Genomic DNA, 18,777 nt, shown 5'->3' on the forward strand with positions numbered 1-18,777 from the left:
TACCTATTGTCCACATACAGGGAAATTCTTTGGTGAACACCAAACATTTCATTTCCTTAAACCCTGCCCTTAGATGGATGGTTTGACAACATTTTGATATGATGGTTTTGGAAAAGTCTTCAATTAAAGGAAGAAATATATGAACACTATATGCAATAGCAAGATGAAGAAAAATGGTTGGCTGGCACAAGCCTATCTTTCACACTGTCAAGTATGATCCAGTTTAAATTTTAACAATACCTTGTTACTCGATTCCTAAGCTTAGAGTACTAAAAATGCTTTTGTCTCTGTTTACAAAATGTCAGCACTATAACAATACTGCAAGGCATGTTCATTTATTTCATAGAAAATCATGAAGGTGCAGCTCTGTTGAAGTTTGCAATGATAAACCATAACCTTGGGACTGTTTTCCAGCTGTAACTGCCTCCTCAGTGTTTAGCTGCACACTTCACTATACAGCAACAGACTGATCAGATTACAAACCAGCACCATAGAAATGCCTAAGACCTATAATTGAAGTGTAAGCTCCACAAATTAAACAGCACAAATGACATGGTACAATGCTTTCCCTAGCTTACAAACTGCACACAGAATGGAAGAGGATGAACAATCCAGTAAAAATCACACACACTCATGGCAAAATAATAGAAGTATGCATAACCATGTCATGTCTTTACAGTCCCTCGCTGAGAAGCAAACAAATCAGGCTAAACTCTGCAAATAGTAAGGTGATGATCTTCAAGTTCAGCCCAAACATGCTAGAGTGGTTTATGGCCGTATCATAAGGTTCTGATTATCACTGAAATGCTTCAACTAGTAAACTACTACTGTGGAAAGCTGGCATATCAGCTCTGGGTAAGCCTACATGTTACATTATCAGCTGTTATTATCTATTATTTTATCCAATAAGCCAAAAGGTTTGACCTTTTTTCAATTTAAAGATCATAACGTTTTCCATTTTTCTTTTGGGCCCTGTGAAGAAATTCAGGACTTGTAATAATACACAACTTTTCTGTGTCATCTTTCACATATCTCTCATAAGTAGATCATGACTTCTCATTGTCCACAGAGTAGTTAAAAAACCAGACCAAATCCTTAACTCCAACTCAGAGGATCATATGCAATGGCAAACAATTTATTTTCATCTGCTAGGAAAAAAATCCATCCTGAATTCTGACTACATAAGAAAGGCATTATGTAACCTGTTTCAGCATGTGCTGCAATTCATGCGTACGGAGGATACAGAAATATTTCCAAAATAACAATCCATGATTGATGGGAATTCACTTTTCATGAAAGACAACTGTTTATGGTATAAACGAAATGCAACTTGAAAATCTTAATAATCAAATTCTTAAAAGAGAGAGCACTTCCAGGAGGTGATAGAAACTGCTGGTGGGCCATCAAGAGAAGTCCTCAGCAGCTTCCACATTTCAATATGTGAAGTGTGTGTATTTAAGTGATGTATGTTGAAATAAATGAATTCTCTGCATACATGGAATGCAGAGTAATAGAGATCACATGCAATAATTATTAACATCCTAATGAGACTTCTTACCTCAACTAGAACAGAAAATCTTCAAATAAAAATGCTGCAAACAAGTAAGAGGAAATAGCAGAATCAAAGCAGATAAAATTTCTCAAACCGAACTTCACAGAGAGGAACAAGAGATTTGCATTACGATACGTTAATCTAAAGCTGTTCTCTTTTAAGGTCTCTGTGAAATCACCTTCTGTTTATAAGGAGAAAAGTAGTTTTGGCCACAAGTCTCCTGAGGCCTGCATTTAGCTTATTTTTACCTCACAGGGAGATACGCGTCAATGAAACGCAAATGTTACTTTACACTCCGAGAATTGCACGTTTTTTTCCTTTTTTAGATAAAACCCATTCGCTTCCCTGCAAGGAGAGGAACTTGCAAATTGGGCATTAGCAAGACTTGCATAATACAGGCTAAACCCCTCTCCCCCTGCGTTTGCAGCTCTATTGTAGATAGTTTAACTGCACGTATTCTAGCTAAAAGATTTTCAATTACGGCAAACTAGCTCAGCTTGTGGTCCTACACCACTACGGCAAGTGGGCACCAAGTCACACGCCCGAAAGGAAGTGGTGCTGAAGGATAAAGTCGTATTTCGGAAAAGCTGACTTCTCTACAAAGCATCACAGAAAAACACGCAAATGATAAAGGCGGATAGGGGCAAATTACTCTACAGAACACGCTCCCTCAGAGCTCGCTGATGTGCCAAGCCGAAGTGCGCTTAAGATGCAGGAAAGCTCTGCCAGCAGCTGCCCTGAACTCCAGACAAGTGAAGCAAGGCAAGCTAGAAGGCGCGGCAGCCCGGCTACGAGCAAAGGCACCACGGCTGCTCAGCGGAGCCCGGAGAGCGGAGCCCCCTTCCCCTGTCCCCAGCAGCGGAGCGCCAGGGGCGCGCAGAGCCGGGCAGCGGCACCGCCCGCGGCGAGCGGCGAGCGGCAGGGCTCCGCCGCGCTCCGCTGGCCGGCACCTCGGCGGGGCAGCTGCCGAGAGCCCGCCCGCCGGAGCACGGCCGGGCGGAGGAGCCCCGCCGCTTCCCCGCGGCACCTACCGGGGGCCGCCATGGTCCGGGGCTGGCGGGGAAGGGACCGCTCCCCTTCCCTCACACCGGCGGCGCAGCAGCGCGGTGCATCCCCCTGGAGCCGCTCCCTCGCCCCAGGCACGGGACGGGACAGGACACGGCCCCGGGCTCCTCCCGGCCCCGCCTCCCGCCCGCGGCGCCCCCTGCAGAGCCGGGCTCGGGGCTGCTCCTGCCCGGCACCCGGCGGGACTCGTCCCACGGGGGGAAACGGCCTTTGACAGCTGCCTCCAGTCACACATTCCGTAGGTGGCCGAGGAAACAGCGCTACAACGAGGAAAAGTTGTGCTACACTGGCTTCGAGAGACCCGGAGCAATAGTTGTGGAAAGGAACTGGCGATATCTGCTTTATACTCATCCCTAACTTCGGTTTTGTCGTTTCTTCTATGGGCAAGGAACACTCTCTATGGGGAAGCCAAGTTGTTCCATACAGAACGAAGTAGCTTGATGTTCTGTGTTTTCATCTAGAAGATGCTGTCTTTCAGAAACTGGTAAATCTCATTTGAAAGACTATGCTCCTGTTTGAGTAGAGACAATAAGCAGCAGGACACTTATTGTTCAGAGAGTAGGACTCAATTTACTGATTTTGTCGCTGAAGACAAAGCAACAGATTCTGTCTAAATTATTCAGCCTATTCCTTTGCAAACTTAGCAAAAAACTCACTTGTACTGTTGAGGTCATTCATTGATGCACTTCAGTACAGCAAAAGCAGATCCCTTACAATCTGGCTTCCCAGTCGAGGCAGTCATTCCCGAGCAGTCAGTGGACATTCTGTATGCAGCTTAAGGTCACCACTAATGTTAGAACAGAGTGACTTAAAAGCAGAAAAAAACCCAAGTATTTTCCACTAATCAACTCCATCTTAGAAGTTAGTCAAACTCTCTTATCTTCAAATCTTTCTTTACTCAAAACCTACTTTAAGCTTACAAACTGTGTGCCACTGACTGTCTTTCAAAACCAGGGGGTTTGTTTTCCCAATAGGGAAGTACTAGGACAAAAAACACTTCCTGATGAGTAACTCCAGGTATGCAAAGAAGAAACCATAACTTTCCCCTCTGAATCATCCCAAAATAAAGAATAAAGAACACATGGGCACTGGAGAGTGTGCAAATACAGAACCAACTTGGGATTCATGTGAAAGACAAAAGTTAACTAGCTGGAAACGAGAGTCTCTAAGAAAATTATTTTACTATTATGGAGCAGCAAGTATGTATTAAGAACTATTAAAACAGATGGATAACCACGTGTATGACTTTATGACTGTTCCACATTATTTTCCCTTAAGCTGACTATCTTCTAACTTCCAATATATAAAGTTAAAAACAAAATCATCTCTCTGATGTTACATGAGAATTTCAACATGCTCTTATGAAATGAGCTTCTAAATTCTCTCTCTTTAAAGCCTTGCATATCACAGAGAAGGTTAGCAGAGTCAGCTTCCAGGGAACACACAGGGCTTCTCCATGTCCATCAGTGTTCATCAGATACTCTGCATTTTATTTAAACAGTGCAAAGTCCACAGGAAACCTCTTTAGCATTTAAACTTCCCAGGTCTCCAAAGTGAAATTAATGTGCCTCCACAAAAGAGCTTAAGTAAAATAACTGGGAGTGTGTCGTTTCAACAACCTCCTACTAAAAACTTAGATGACGAATCAAGGCAAAAGCCCCTTCATACCCTGGAACAGAAAAAAGGCCTAACAAACACTAATAAATCTTCTAAAGAAATAATAATTTAAAAAAAAATAGAGAGAGGGGAAATAAGGAAATAGAGGGAGCATTTCATCCTACCTTGCCCAAAATTGACTGTATGTCTTTCCTCACTTCACTGCAGCATATGAACATAGCTGCATTTGCAGCATTATTCTCAAGAGTCTGTCTTACTCCTGTCCAAATAAAAGGACTAGATTGCTCTAGCAATACCTTTTTTTTTTCCCCTGCTAGGTATTTAAAAGCAGTAACAAAGAAAGGATGGAGTGTTTAAATACCCATGCTACCCTTTTTCACTTTTTCTTGGTCATGAAAAGAGCAGAAAGGCCTGAGACCTCTCATGGAAACATTCTCTTCTGAGATGAGCTGGGAAATGAGATGCTGGAAAGCAGTGCTTCAGAAACAGACCTGGAAGTCCTGGCTGATGGCAAGTCAAATGTGAGACAATGCCCTGGCAGCCAGGAGGGCCACCCGTGTCCTCGGGGGGCATCAGGGACAGAATCACAGCTGGGCAAGGGAGGGGACTGTCCTGCTGTGCTCTGCACTGGGGCAGCCTCGCCTCAGATGCTGGAGGCAGTTTAGTCACTAATATTAAAAAGATTCCATGCACAGCTCTCCCTGCAGCCTTAACAGGAGAGATATGGGAGCGAAGGGGAGGACTGAAAAGACTTAGGAGGAGTAGGTGAGGGGAACAAAGGAATTCACAAGCAGTAACATAAATCAGTTTAATTTGCTTGCTTTTAGATCCCAGGATCACCCACAGCTCTCTGAACTGGGGAACACAAGGACAAAACAGCTTTCCCTGCCAGGTCATCTGGGCAGCTGCAGGCAAAACACAGGGGAACACACCTAGAGAGCCACACACCTTTGTAGAGAAGCTCCCACACAGCACAGGGAACAGACCTAACTGGCAAAGGCCAGGCAGGAGAGGGAGATACTTATTAACCAGAGGAGAAGCAAAGTAAGCCAGTAAAGCAAACACAGTTAGTAATTTCCCTGGTTCCTCACAAAAGTTACTTCACACAGCAGGGCTTAAAATAACAACAGTTTACCAGCAAAAGCTGCATCTTTTCCTTTCCAATGCAGGCAAAAGCAAAAAAGTTTGCTGAGCTTTGCAAATGAAGCTTGTAGCTGCAGGCTACTGTAGAGGGAAACTAAAAAAAGTTAAGAAATATTAGTTCCTGCAAACAGTTTCCTTTCTGCAACACAGCCCCATGTTATTCCGTACATAAAAGGGGCAAGGCATCACAAAAACAAGTAAACATATCTAACCAAGCCTCAGCTGAACACCCCTTTTCTGCTACACAGGCTATAGCACCTGTACAAAATGAGAGACTCTTACATTACAAAATACCACAGGAGCTGACTTCCACTTCCCCATGAGTGCAAACAATGGGAGCCTTCCAGGAACACAGCAACAGGCATGCTTTGCTGAGAATAGAGCCCACCCAATTGTGTGTGTTCATTAGGCACCGAGGCACAGAACACCCACACAGCACAGAACAGCAATATTTGGAAAGAGTTAAGTGCAGAGGGTTAGGTGGGGAAACGCAAAAAAAACCAAACTCTGCCTACCTACCACTGGGGGTTTTTCTGCCCTAAATCTAGGCTTTAAGCACAGGACTCTCTTCTTCCTTGGACCTCAGTAAGCTTTATAGTACACTCTATTGAAGAAAATCAAGAAAAGTACCAAGAACCACAAAGCAAGAATAGAGAACTACATTCAACAGAGCAAGTCTTCAGTTTTACAGGATAAAAGCTTCCCTGGAAAAGTGACAAGTCACAGCAAAATGCAACAGGTGAATGAAATCTCATCCTCATCAGGGTTCCGAGTACACTAACACGCTAAGCTTATCCTGCTCACCCTCATCTAGGGCTTCCACATTCACCCTTTTCCAGAGGTCCAGAAACTCCATTTTGGGTTCGGTCCGGGTCTTCAGCAGTTACTTGAGCTCTGTTTCATACCCTATCTCCAGCCTTGAAGCCCTTCAAGCCTATATTGTGGATAGCCTTGTCTCAAATTCCTTTTCTTTCTCTCTCTTACGGGCCGCCGCTTTAGGATCATGGTGTTACTTTTACCAAATCCCTTTGTTCCTGTATGGATTTTGTACGAGTATTCCGTCCCTGTTGGGGGTCAGTCACTTTCCCGAGGCTTCCGATGAATCCCGCCAGCGCCACCCAGCGCTCCGCCCGCCGCGTTCCAGCCGGGCGGGCTCTGCCGTGCTCTCTATTCCTCCCTAAAGCAACCTAACTTCTGCTCTCCAGCATTCTCCTTTCAGTGATTCAAAATGGATTACAAGTAGGAGTAAGCTGGTGAGGTTTAAGTGGATTTATGCCCACTTCCAGTGTCGAGTGGGCACTCCCGGGTTCCTAGTCATTCTCCTGCCTTTGCACCACAGGCAGCCATTCGCCATTGCGCGTTGCCTTGATGCAGGCATCAACACTGAGGCGGCCTCTCCCCGTCCCCTCACGACAGGAGAGTCCCTGCCCGAGCTCCATCCGCGCCAGCACGGAGCCCCGAGGCTGCGCGACTCGGGCGCCTCAGCAGCGGCAGGGGCGGAGCCACGGCGGCACGCACGCACGTACGTACGTACGTACTTACGCAGGCACGCAGGCGTTGGCGCGTGCGCGCGCGGCACGTGTCGGCGTGGGCATCATGGCGGAGCGGCGGCCCGTGCCCAGCGACCTGTTCCCCCTCGTGCTCGCGTTCCTGCGCGAGAGCGGCTGCCAGGGCGCCGCGCGCGCCTTCGCCAGGGAGGCGGCGGCGGTGAGCGGGGCGGGCGGGGCGGGACGGGGGTTCACTGACCGACCGACCGACTGACCGACACTGGCTAACGCGGCCTCTCTCCCTTCAGAAGGAGCAGGACCCCAACGCGGCCTCCCTCCTGGACATCTTCGCCTACTGGCTCCGGTAAGTCCGCCCGGCCCGCGGGTGCCCCTCCGCCCGGCCCGCGCCCCGCACGGCCCCGCTCAGCCCTTCTGCCCGCAGGTCTCCGGCGGCCAAGAAGAGAAAGCTGGTCCCGAACGGCGGCCAAGCCAAGAGGAAGCCGTCCGCCAGCAGCAGTGACAGCTCCAGCGAGGAGGATGAGAAACCCCCTGCCAAAAAGCCGGGTAGGTTTGTGGCGGCCCTAGTGCAGACCGGCACGTGGTGTTCGGCATTGGCTTCTCACGTGCGTTTAGAGCTCAACTTCAGTAGCTCTTCTGAGGTCTTTCAGCAGCTATCAGGGATTAGGTTTGTATTGACTGATCTCTGTTTTGGCAGGTCTTTTGCCCATTATGTGGAAGATACGTTCATTTTAGTTAAGGGTGATCTCTTTATCTTGTTAAAATTTAGGCACAACGGAGTTTGTGTCCCATGGAAGGTTTTAGCCATTCCAGAGAAATGCTAGGCATCCATACTCACCTGCTGCTTGTGTGAGGTTGCTACCCTTTTTTCTTTGAAATCCGTGTTCTAGTACTACAAAAAAATACATCCATTTTTTGCTTTTTTCCTTGTATCTGAAACTGTTCTTGTATCTTTCATTAGTGGCTGTACACAAGATTGTGTGTGTCTAGCAGTATATTTGCAGGAGAGAAAGAATAAGAAGAGGGAGAGACACAGAAAGAAAATACATCTTCAGCTTGAGCCATCCTAAAGCTGAATTTGAACTTAGATCTGATTTTTATTTGATAAGGGCAGTTGTAAATATAACAGGAAACAAAACTATTTCTTTTGCTCCACATTACTAAACAGCAGTCAGTAACCAGGAAGTCGATCTGGCTAAAACACATGTAGGTGTCTGGAGCCTTAAAATGGCATTGCAGTGGTTCTCTTTCTAAGCACCAGTCTGTACTTGTTCAGCAAGTTTCTTTAAGCTGGAAAGTATGCAGAGCCAGCTAATACTACTTCAGTTTGTGGGCTTTCCTTTTTGGTGATGGAAGTCCGCACTTGAATTTGTGTGTGACAAAGATAAAATCTAGAATTGGTTTCATCTTTTTGCTTACCCATTTTGGAGCAGTCTGCCACACACTGCTCGAGAAACAAGTCAGTGTTGTGAACTTCATACATGGTTTAATTACCTTAATGTATCTTTTATGCCCTGATACCCACTAGTGCAGGATATAGGTACATGAAAACTGTGAATTAACTTGTCATCAATGTATGCACTCCCTTATTTGCAGCTAAAGCATCAGCTGTGCCCAAAGCAAAAGCAGCTTCTGCAGCCAAGACAGCAGAGAGCAGCAGTGAGGACTCCAGTGATGATTCAGACTCGGAGGAGGAGAAGAAGCCAGCAAAGGTTGGCTTTTCTTTCCAGCATCTGTAGTGCATGTTTGACAATGATGAATAATAGCAAGAATTGCATGAGAAATTGGGCTCATTTATCCTGAACTGTGAAGTGCCCATGCTGCTGCAGATACAATGCAAAAAGACATTTCTGTAGTGCCATTTGGACTTGTTCCAGAAAAAAATAATTTTTTGTCCTGCACCTGCTTTGTTTCATATCCAAGTCTGGCCCTTGCTTTTACCCGAAGACATCTTTTCCTTTGCAAAGAAAGATTTACTTTGAGTTGCTACTGTAAGTTTGATCTTTATATATAGATGTGTGATTATGTAAAAAGAGAATCTTACCTTTCCTTTTTCTTGCTGCAGTCATGGTCTTGAAGTGGAGGCAAGGAAGAATGATATCAGGGGAGGAAGAGTGATAACATTGTACACTAGAGGAGACTAGCTAGAGTTGCCCAGTCAGAATTTTCAATCTTCAAGCTAGTGTGATCTGTAGAAGGAAGAGAACGGTGCCAGCCTTAGAGCTGCCCCATTTTGAGAAGGCAGAACTGAAGATTGATGTGCAAATGAGGCTTCCAATGCATTTCTGGCAGGTTTTCTAGAGCAAAACTGTTATCCCAGGATTTTCAGACCCTGACCACTAAGCAGAGTGGTGTTTTCAAATCTAAATTGTGACCTCTGTGAAAGACAGCTGTTTCTGCACTCTGTGTATGTGTCCATCTCATTAGCCTTGTTTTCTTTTCGTGACTTTGATGGTTAGTCAATTTTTCTTGCTATTATTTAGAAAAGTGCAAAACCTGTGGTGAAGCCACCACAAGCTGGACCCAAAATCCAGCCTCAGAAGAAAGCAGAGAGTTCCAGTTCTGACTCAAGCAGCTCAGATGAAGAAGCACCAAAGAAGCAGCCACCCAAACCAGCAACACCTAAATCAGGTACCTGCTACTGTGTACCATGAGTACAGTGCAAAATCAGAAAAGCTAGGGAGAAGTGCTGGGGACTGTACCTACTTGCAAAGACATATGTAGTAACATAGCAGTCTGAAAATCTGCTTTCACTGCCATTTGCACTCCAGTCTAGTCTCTTTTGACATAGAGGTGTAGAGCTGAACGCAAATAAAACATCTGGTCCTGAACCCTGCATAGTTTGAATAACTGTTTATGTTTTGCTTTTACCATTGTCATCCCCTCAAAAAGCAGGGAAGATCTTTACTAAGCCCTTAGTTTTGGAACTTCCCATGAGCTAGAATACACAGTTTCCAGGAAAATTTTCTGTAAGGTTGCAGTAGGATAAACCAACAGTTTTGCAGTACTACCTTTATCTGTTCTATAGGCTTCTGTGGTTCTTTTCTCTCTAAGATACTGCTCAATGTAATTATCTCTCATGCACCATTCCATGTTTTGCAATGTCCCTTTTTACTTCTCTCAAAAGGAAGTAAAGCTGCCCAGGCAGCCACCAAAGTTGCCAATGGAAAAGCAGCAAGCAGTAGCAGCAGCAGCAGTGAGGATTCTGATGAGGAAAAGGCTGCACCAAAAAAGGTAAATTAGGCTATGAAAACAGTGTAGAAGTCAAGTAAGACTGGGTGTTATAATCTTGCAGGTACAGACTGCACAGATGCTGTGCTTGACATAACACACCTGCTTCTCCTTCATACAGTGGGGTTATGTGTTCTGATATCTTTCTATTTACTGCTCTCTTCCCTAATAACTCTTTACTACTTTCTCTACTCCTTCTTGTACAGGAAAACATCTTGTTATGTCATAACCATATGATAATGGAGGCATAGATAATGTCTCCATTATCTAGAGCCTCTTTGGCCTGACTCATGTTTAGCTATCTGTAACTTCAAGTTTTTCACTAGAAATTGTTTAAAAATATTTCCTGTGACACAGAAACAATCACAGTTGCTTTTAATAATGTGACAGTTGCTAAATTTCAGTAAGTTCTCTGCTCTTTTGTCCAGAGGAGCTCCTCATTAGGGGTTCATGAAGCAGAAAACAATAGCAGAGAAGCTAGAAAGATAATGATGCTCACGTGTTTCCTAAAATTTGCATTTGAGAGCCTCTGTTAATTTTTTTCCCTTTGTCTTAAGAATTTGCTCATAAGTGAGGTGTGGAATTAAACAAGATCCACATCTAGTTGTCCACACAAGGTTTCTGCAATTTCCATTTTTAATGTATATTTCTTTTGATAAGGCTGTTCCCAAGAAATCACCTCTGCCAAAACCTGCAGCCACTCAGGCATGTCCTGGAAAAACCAAACGTGCCAAGAAAAGTTCTAGTAGTGAGGACTCATCTGACAGCTCAGACGATGAAAAGCCACCTGCAAAACAAAAACCAAAGTCTGGTATGTAAAAAATACTAGATAGGTTTTATTGTGGAGTATCCAGGACCGTTCAGTTGCAGTCCAGCTGATGGGCTAAATGGGCCTCTGTTAGTGTAGTATAATGTCTTTAGGATCCCAATAGAGAGCTGGTCTGAATAGAGGGTCAATCATCCAAGGTCAGTCTGACTCTAACCAGAGGATATGAGAAAGCAATAAATGAAAACAATGAAAAATTGACATACTCAGATTTTTTTTTTTTTCTGAAAAAGTTTGCTGAAAAGCTCCTGTTCTTCTAAAAGTGCAGAGAAAACTTCTGTAGAGATGGTTGGGTCAGCTGAACCTCTAGAAGAGAGTTAGAGTAGAAACAAGGAAGTAACAGTGGGGTGGGTATAATTCTAACTACAACAAACATCTTGTGCTGCTCACATTATCATGCAGGCATCTGAATGCTGTGTTTCTCTTCTTAGGTCCATACAGTGCTGTACCACCTCCTCAAGGAGCACAGACAAAGAAGGGCCCTGCTAATAAGACTCCTGCAAAAAAGGCTGAGAGCAGTGACTCTTCAGACAGTAGTGATGAGGCAGAGCAGGTGCCCTCAAAGGCAGAAGCAGGTAGGTTGTGAGGAAGAAAGGCTGCAGGGGAAGTACTACATTGTGCCACCTAGGTCTTTGCAAGGTCTTGGCTTCCTCGAAAAAGCCATTTGTCTTTGCTCTGTGTTGCTGTTTGCTCTTCTGGAAACTTCTGATTAATTTGAAGGCATCCCAAATAACACTGTGTACAATTTGTGGATCTGAACTGTGGTCGGATTTGAACATGCTGATCTGAAAAGTCATTGAGATCTAGTTTAGTGGGAATAAGCCAAGTTCTTGCGTGGCTTCCAGTGGGCTGCTGAGTGGCTGGTGTACTGAGAATGGAGCTTTTTTACATCTGCTGAGATTTGCATTTTGGGACAAAGGTTTGGTATGGATGTGGCCTTCTAATTTTGAACTTGCTTTTGCAGGCAAAGCTGTAGTAGCCAAAACAACCCCTGCCCCCCAGAAGAAAGCTGTGACTAGCAAGAAGGCTGAATCCAGTTCTGACAGTGACTCAGGTAATTCAGTAAATCAAGTTCTGATTCTTTTGTGTTAATGTTTTTGCTGGCCAAGTTGCTCTACAGTGGTGTAGAGCCTTAGTGTATGAGCTTAAAAGCTTCTGAGTCTCATGGCTAGCAAGATGTGAAATTGAAAACCAGCAGCCTGCTGTTCAAGGTGGAGGGTGGCCATGAGACAAGACAACTGGCAGGTCAGAAAAGTCCCCATATTGCTGGATGGAAAGGACAGGAAATTGTGAATCGAGTTTGTCACAGAAGTTAAATGATTAAACTCTTCTTGAGTATCTGTGTCTTGAGATTTTTGGCGTTCGTTACTCCATTGTGTTTGGAGAAGTTTCTGAAGTAAAAATGTAATCACCATATGAAATTCAAAATGAACTTAGAAGATGCCTGCTTTCTCCTAATGTGACCCTAGAAATGGGAGCAGTGTACTTTGTCTCTCCTGTCAACCAGATTTGAGGTTTGGTATTTCCCATGTATGTTCTTTAGGTGCCACAATTTCCTTCTGAGTTCAGGATGCTCCTGTGGCATATCTCAGCATCTCTGGTGCCATGGCAGGGACTGGGTGGCAGCTGCCACTCTGTCTGCAGACAGCTAGCCCTAGCACTAGCTTGTGTGACACTCCAGTGAGTGTCAGAGTTGTTTTCTGGTTTTGTTACCTAGGTGCTCTCAAAACTGTCAAGTTTGATTGCTGTTACTAAAGTGTTTGGAAATACTGGAGTAGATCAGGTTTAGTATTCCAGATTCATGTAACACAATACAAAGATGTATTTGTACTCAAGACTCTCCATTTGCAAACTGCTGCTGCCTCATCTGATAGAGGAAGTAGCTAAAATGGAATACTGTACTGTTGCTGCCTCACTTTGTATGTTTTGTCAACTTTATCTCTTAATTTTTTGTATGGCTTTTTGAACCTTACCACATAGATTTTTTTCAGTGTTCTTTCTTCCCCAGTTTGATGATACTAGTACTTTCTCTGAAGTTCTTTATTCAGTACTTCTTCTCCTACATTATTCTCCAAGTATTTACTTTCTTTTGCATGCGTTAGTGAAGAACTTAAACTGTTTGTTTCCTCCTTCTCCCAGCAAAGAAGATGCATGCAAAAATGAATGCTGTCCCTTGACCATCCAAGTGTTCATCAGATGCTTGCCAGTTACCTAGTGGCTCAGCCTTAAGCCACAAGCCATTTTGCTTTTCACTTACACATAAATTACATACATATTGCCACTAAGGTAACTTGCAAATGAAGCCTATTAACTTCAATGTTTTTTGGATTTTTTTAGATTCCAGCTCTGAAGATGATAAAAAGAAGGTAGGGAATAAGCTGCCTGCTAAACAGCCTGTGATAAAGAATACTTCCAAACCAGCAAAAGTAGTTGTCAAGCCTGGACAAGCAAAGAAAGACTCCAGTTCTTCCTCAGACAGCTCAGGTATAGGGGTGGGAGAGAAGGATAATTTATACATGCATGTTGTTCTTGTTCAGACCTTTCTGTTTCTAGGCAGGGTCTGAGGGTGTAGTTGGATGGGAATATCCATTGCAGTGTTGTTTCAGCCAGATGATGAAGTGTACTGTGTATCAGCACTGAATCTGAATGTTAGCCTTGTGTTAAAGGAATGGGACTTAGTCTTGATTTTTTTTCTTTCCATTCTAGATTCTGATAGTTCTGACAAGAAGGCAGCTCCTGTGAAGCCCACAACTAAAGCAGCAACCCCTGCTGCAACCCCTGCAGCAAAGAAGTCACCAGCTGCCACAAAGAAAGCGCAAAGTAGCTCTGATTCAGATAGCAGCTCCAGCAGTTCTGAGGATGAGAAGAAGAAGAAGAAAAAAGGCCCTCCAGCTAAACCAGCTGGCAAAGTGGCTAAGCCACTGTCCAAACCTTCTACTCCAGCTCCCAAAGCAGACACATCTGACTCTGATAGCTCAAGCAGTGAAGAAGAAAAGCCAGCAGGAAAACCAGCCACCAAATCTACAGGGGCAGCAAAAGCAACTGCAGGGAAGAAGGCAGCTGCTTCTAGTAGCAGCAGCTCATCAGACAGTTCCAGTGAAGAGGATAGGAAGCCCAAAAAGGCAGTAAAGGGGGTGCAGAACGGTTCTAAAGCTGCTGCCTCCACAGAGAAGGCAAAAGCATCTGCAGCAGCTGTGAACAACAAGAAGTCTAAGCCAGCTGGTGGCAGCAGTAGTAGCAGTGAAAGCAGCTCTGAAGAAGAGACTGGAAAAGTCAATGGAGGTATTATCAGCAGTCTGGGGAGTGGGTCTGTCAGGCAGTGTTATTGAGTAAAGCATGAATGGAAGGCTTCCTGAAACAATACTCATTCTAACTTCTGTGTGTTACTAGGTTGTGCCATCTGGTGCAGTAGTAAGAGGGAAGGGCTAGTTTTGAATTTGGTGGGATCCTTTTTGTCTGTGTTACATAGCTGCTGGCAGTGAAATTTGTGGTAATGTCAAGTACATTTCTGTGTAGTTGTTGCCAGTTGCCGTCTGTGCATGCACAAGATCCAGTAACAGCAAAGCAGACTGCTGGACGGTCTTGTCTTTGTGGAGTGGGACACCACAGTTGACGTGCACAATCTCAGTCTTCAAACCTCCAGAAGGAAAACAACTAGTGATGCACTAATGATAAGTGCAAGTACATATGCTACAAATCCAAAATCTGGCAAATTTGGCCAACAGAACTCTCTCAAGTATGCAAAATCATTCTATAGAGCTACCCTACTGCATAAAATTATATCCATTAGGTCCTTGCCGGCTCAGAATTTGTTAGTGTCTGGTACAGCAGTCTGTTTTCTGGGTGAAGTAATGCAAGCACCAGTTCTCACATCTGTGTCAACATTGGGTTTGCTTTCTGGGGAACAGAAGCCATTATTTTTCCCAACACTGCCTTTAAAGTTCTACTGCTGTACATCTAACAGGCACAGTCGGGAAGAAACAGAAGAGGGAAGATGTTCAGGAGACAGAAACACCACACAGTAAAAAAGCAAAGATCAAAGTCAAAACACCACACACAGTTCCCAAGGTGAAACGGGTGAGTGAGGGTGGACTGTGGCAGCTGGCTGAAGAGGCATCTCTGCCTTCTGAACAAGTAGGCTGGTTTGGGGTTTTTCTGGGTGGTTGGGCCCACAGGATTATTGGTATTTTTACTCTCTCCTTAAGCACTTTAACCTTATCTGGAGAGCCCTAGGGAGTGCACATAAGAATGTCATTCTGGCCAAAGCTAGTTGGATATACTTGCACAGGAGCACTCCTGAGCTGCCTGATCTGAAGCAGGGAAAGAATAATGAATCTGAGAAACACTTAAAGATTGAGGTGATGTGAACAGGGTTCTGTATTTGCAGGGCAAGGAAGGAGGTTGTTACTAAAGGAACATTGTGTGTTTGTATGTGCTTACTGTATCTCATTTTCTTTTCCAACAGCCGTCCTCTCCATTCCGCCGCGTAAGGGAAGAAGAGATTGAGGTGGATGCCCGTGTGGCTGATAACTCATTTGAAGCAAAGGTAGGGCTAGGTGGTGCCAGAGTGGTAACAACTGGTCTTTGGAATTACAGTCTGCAGAGCAGCCTCAGTGTGCTTCTGGGGAGTGGTTTGGTGAGAACTTGTTCCACCAGGAGGCGCGTGGGAGAGTGGTATCAGCTCCTGTGTGAGTGTGCTGGGGTTTGCTGGGTACGGCCAAGTGCAAGGCATCGCCTTCACTCTCTTGGGTCCTGACTTGATTTTCTTTTTCTTCCCCTCCATTCCTCACAGAAAGGAGCAGCTGGTGACTGGGGTGAGAAAGCTAACAACATCCTGAAATACACTAAAGGCAAATCTTTCCGTCATGAGAAAACAAAGAAAAAACGAGGCAGCTACCGTGGGGGCACTATATCAACCCAAGTCAATTCCATCAAATTTGAAAGTGACTGAGAATATTGGAGTTCAAATACCATCTGCTCACCAGAACATCTTGGGTGGGCATATGGACATTATGGATGTCAAGCCTCCCTGGAATGATACCTCCCCAAGCCCCTTGGGGGCAGGCAGCTCCAGTGTAGGGATGTGGGAGAATGGTTGGATGTTTCCCCATTTTATTTCTAATTTTGTTTTAATCTCCTGATTTGAAGCCATCCTTAAGCTGGTGCTATTAGCACCACTAGGGTGACCGCCAAGTCTTACGTTTTCTATGGTCTTATTTTAAGAGGCTGGCAGTGATTTTTACTTTTGGTTTCCTGCCCATCTAGTAGAAAAAAGAGAAATCATTGTCGTGTATTTTAACTTCCCATTTCTTCAGCCAGTTTAACTCCCATGCCTTTGAAAAGGCAAGTAATGTCACTTGCCTCTGATTAGTTACTGTAAGAGCAACTAATTTGTTACATTCTAGCTGTAATCCCCACCACCACCTGACATTTCAAGTTTACCCTTGTAGTGTGACAGTTGCTTTTCTGTTTTGTTTTGTGGTTCCACCTTGCAATAAATACGTACCTTCCTGTTCCTTCACTCCTATGGAGGCCACTAACCAGGGTATTTGGAGAAGCAGTCTCTAAATATGGTTTAGTAGTTGAATGACAGTATCGATTGCAGTTGCAAGGTGGGAGCTATTGTCAGAGAGACTATGGTCTGTAGTACTGTTGTGGCACTCTTGATAACACTTCCATTAATGTAGCTGGGGAGTGAAGTTGTACAGAAGCTTGACTGTGTGAGGGTTGTGAAGTTGCACTTGGTGGGAAAAGACAACTGAGAAGATAGAGGCCTCTTAGCAAAAGGCAGAGGTGGATAAGCAGTGTTTTTGTTTTAGAGGTTCTGGCTGCAGTGTGGCATTACTCCTGAACATAAAATGTGCCAGCTTACATTTACTGCCAGCAGTGTGAGCTGCAGCTTCTTAGTCTAGATGAATGTATCATTAATGCCTTAAATTTTTTTTCCTGAGTTGGTCTTTGAGCTGTTTTCCATCTGTTAAATCCCTTTTGAGAAGTAAAATGCCCGCTTCCCTTGCACTAAGACAAACGCTGGGTGCTGTAAGGTTTGGAGTACCAGCTACAACTGTATGTTCAGTATGGGGAGCCACAAAAAAGTTGAGAAACTTGCAGCCTAAACTGAGATTTCATGAGCAACTGACAGTATAGTGGTGTACTGAGGGGTGGGCTTGCACTCAGTTGTGTGACTGCTTCCTTACTTAGGTGCAGCTTGCATCTGATAGAAAATATTCCCCCAAATACTTTGCCCTCTGTTAGATGGGTTAAATTAACTAGCTTGAGGAGCAGTGGGTTGAGCTCACAGCCAGTAGGAGTTGAATAGTGGTAGTGCATGTTGGAAATGGAGTAGTGGGCTGCAAGATATGCTTACCCCACGTGATGAAACTGCTAGCCACTGAGGTAATGCAGGGCCTCATTTCCATGTTTCCATTCCCTCCCCAAAGGGTGCCAATGAGAAGAGCCTGGTTACAGGAAACTATGTTTGTGTGCAAAGCAGCGTCACCTAATTGAGGGTTGGATGAGACCTGATGAGCCACCCCCATGCACATGAGTGGCAACTTTTTCCAGTGAGCATTTTTCAGGACTTCCCCCCCACCCCAGCTTGCACAATCACTGGGGCCTGGATTCAAGACTACAGTACAGAGGGGCCCAGGAGACCAAGAAAGTAAAGGTTAGAGGCCAAAGGAAGATAGGAAGAGTATTTCTGCATGGGGATTTAAACATCATCTTGTCATTTGCCCTCTTTTTTTTTTTTTTTTTTTTTTGTTTATTGGGAACTTATATTTGAAACTCTTTAAAAAACTTTTGCGCTTTGAGGTTTTTTGAAGTCTATAAACTGTGAGAATTTAATGTGTCAGAAAATAAAGATTGCTGCCTTTGTAGTCTGAGTGGATCTGGTAGTTAAAGATACAGAATAGAGGGTAGAAAAAGGGAGGGTGCTGGTGCTTGGGGGTAACAGCAGCTGTCTCTACATCTATCTACACCTGCTTGTTATCTTACATGATTGTGAACATGTAACAGATCTTCAGAATCAAAGGTGGCCTGTGCAGCTGGCTGGTGAGTGGCTGAGAAATTTGGGTAAGATGGTAAAAGCTTTTATCAAAACCTGAGGCTTCATAAGTCCTTCCCTTCAGAATATCTCATCAGGTCTTCTCAAATATTGCTGCCAAATCAGCTGTATGGCATTTGGCCATATAAACACCTGCATATAGGAAAAAGAAAGAATAGGCATAACTGAAAAGCCCTGTATAGATCTTGTTAAAGTAACTAATCTGTGTGTCCTTTTAGATTTCCCCTGCATGTGCAAGGAAAAGCAACTTGCTGATGGGTAGGGCCTTGTGATCTTGAGTGCTGTAATGCTCAATTTAACCCCTTGCACTACGGTTCTCAGGAAGGGGTGGGATGATGCACCATGTGCATTGGGGTCTCTTGCTCTGTAACCAACACTCTTGCCACAGCCTTCCACCTTGAACTTGATGCTGTAGGAGAAGATGTAATGCTGTCTGAAGTTTCAGCACAGGATGTAAAGAATGTCATTAGTCTTGCTGCAGATCAGCACCTGACTGAGCAAGTGCAACAAGTGTTGGGGTGGGAAATACTTTGTGACACTCTCAAAGTACGTGCTTGACACTCCTGGGAAAAACATCCTTTCACAAGATTTTGCAGCTGCCAGACATATTTAGCCTACGTCCCTGCTCTGTTGTAGAAGCCTGGTTTCCCTGTGCAACAGTGCTGCAGTTACAGCTGTTACTAGTGCTGGAACTGGACCAAGAGGACATCCCCCTCTGCTGTGTGCTGGAACACTGTCTCTCACATCCCGATTCCCTTGAGCACCATCCTTT

General features: G+C 44.6%; 2 protein-coding genes across 4 annotated transcripts in view; one reads left to right on the top strand and one right to left on the bottom strand.

The window, feature by feature from the left end:
* PIK3AP1 (phosphoinositide-3-kinase adaptor protein 1) overlaps window positions 1-2,730 on the bottom strand; it is a 36,669-nt gene extending 33,939 nt beyond the window's left edge. For both annotated transcript variants that reach the window (XM_079312820.1, XM_079312819.1), the window contains exon 1: window positions 2,584-2,730. In XM_079312820.1, the coding sequence (XP_079168946.1) occupies window positions 2,584-2,596 (13 nt within the window). In that variant the 5' untranslated portion in view covers window positions 2,597-2,730. The remainder of the gene's footprint in view (window positions 1-2,583) is intronic.
* A 4,195-nt stretch (window positions 2,731-6,925) lies between these two features.
* NOLC1 (nucleolar and coiled-body phosphoprotein 1) lies at window positions 6,926-17,817 on the top strand. 2 transcript variants are annotated; one of them, XM_079312821.1, is made up of 14 exons: window positions 6,926-7,084; window positions 7,173-7,228; window positions 7,307-7,428; window positions 8,479-8,594; window positions 9,366-9,513; window positions 10,010-10,116; window positions 10,774-10,924; window positions 11,371-11,514; window positions 11,904-11,993; window positions 13,277-13,423; window positions 13,646-14,221; window positions 14,904-15,016; window positions 15,405-15,485; window positions 15,732-17,817. In XM_079312821.1, exons 1-14 carry the CDS (start codon window positions 6,974-6,976, stop codon window positions 15,888-15,890), a joined length of 2,121 nt encoding a protein of 706 aa, XP_079168947.1. In that variant the 5' UTR covers window positions 6,926-6,973; the 3' UTR covers window positions 15,891-17,817. The 2 variants fall into 2 exon arrangements, with proteins under 2 accessions (XP_079168947.1, XP_079168948.1); XM_079312822.1 differs by lacking the exon at window positions 14,904-15,016.
* The last annotated feature ends 960 nt before the right edge of the window (window positions 17,818-18,777 follow it).

The sequence above is a fragment of the Erithacus rubecula genome (genome assembly GCF_903797595.1).
Source record: "Erithacus rubecula genome assembly, chromosome: 9".
NCBI classification, from domain to species: Eukaryota; Metazoa; Chordata; class Aves; order Passeriformes; family Muscicapidae; genus Erithacus; species Erithacus rubecula.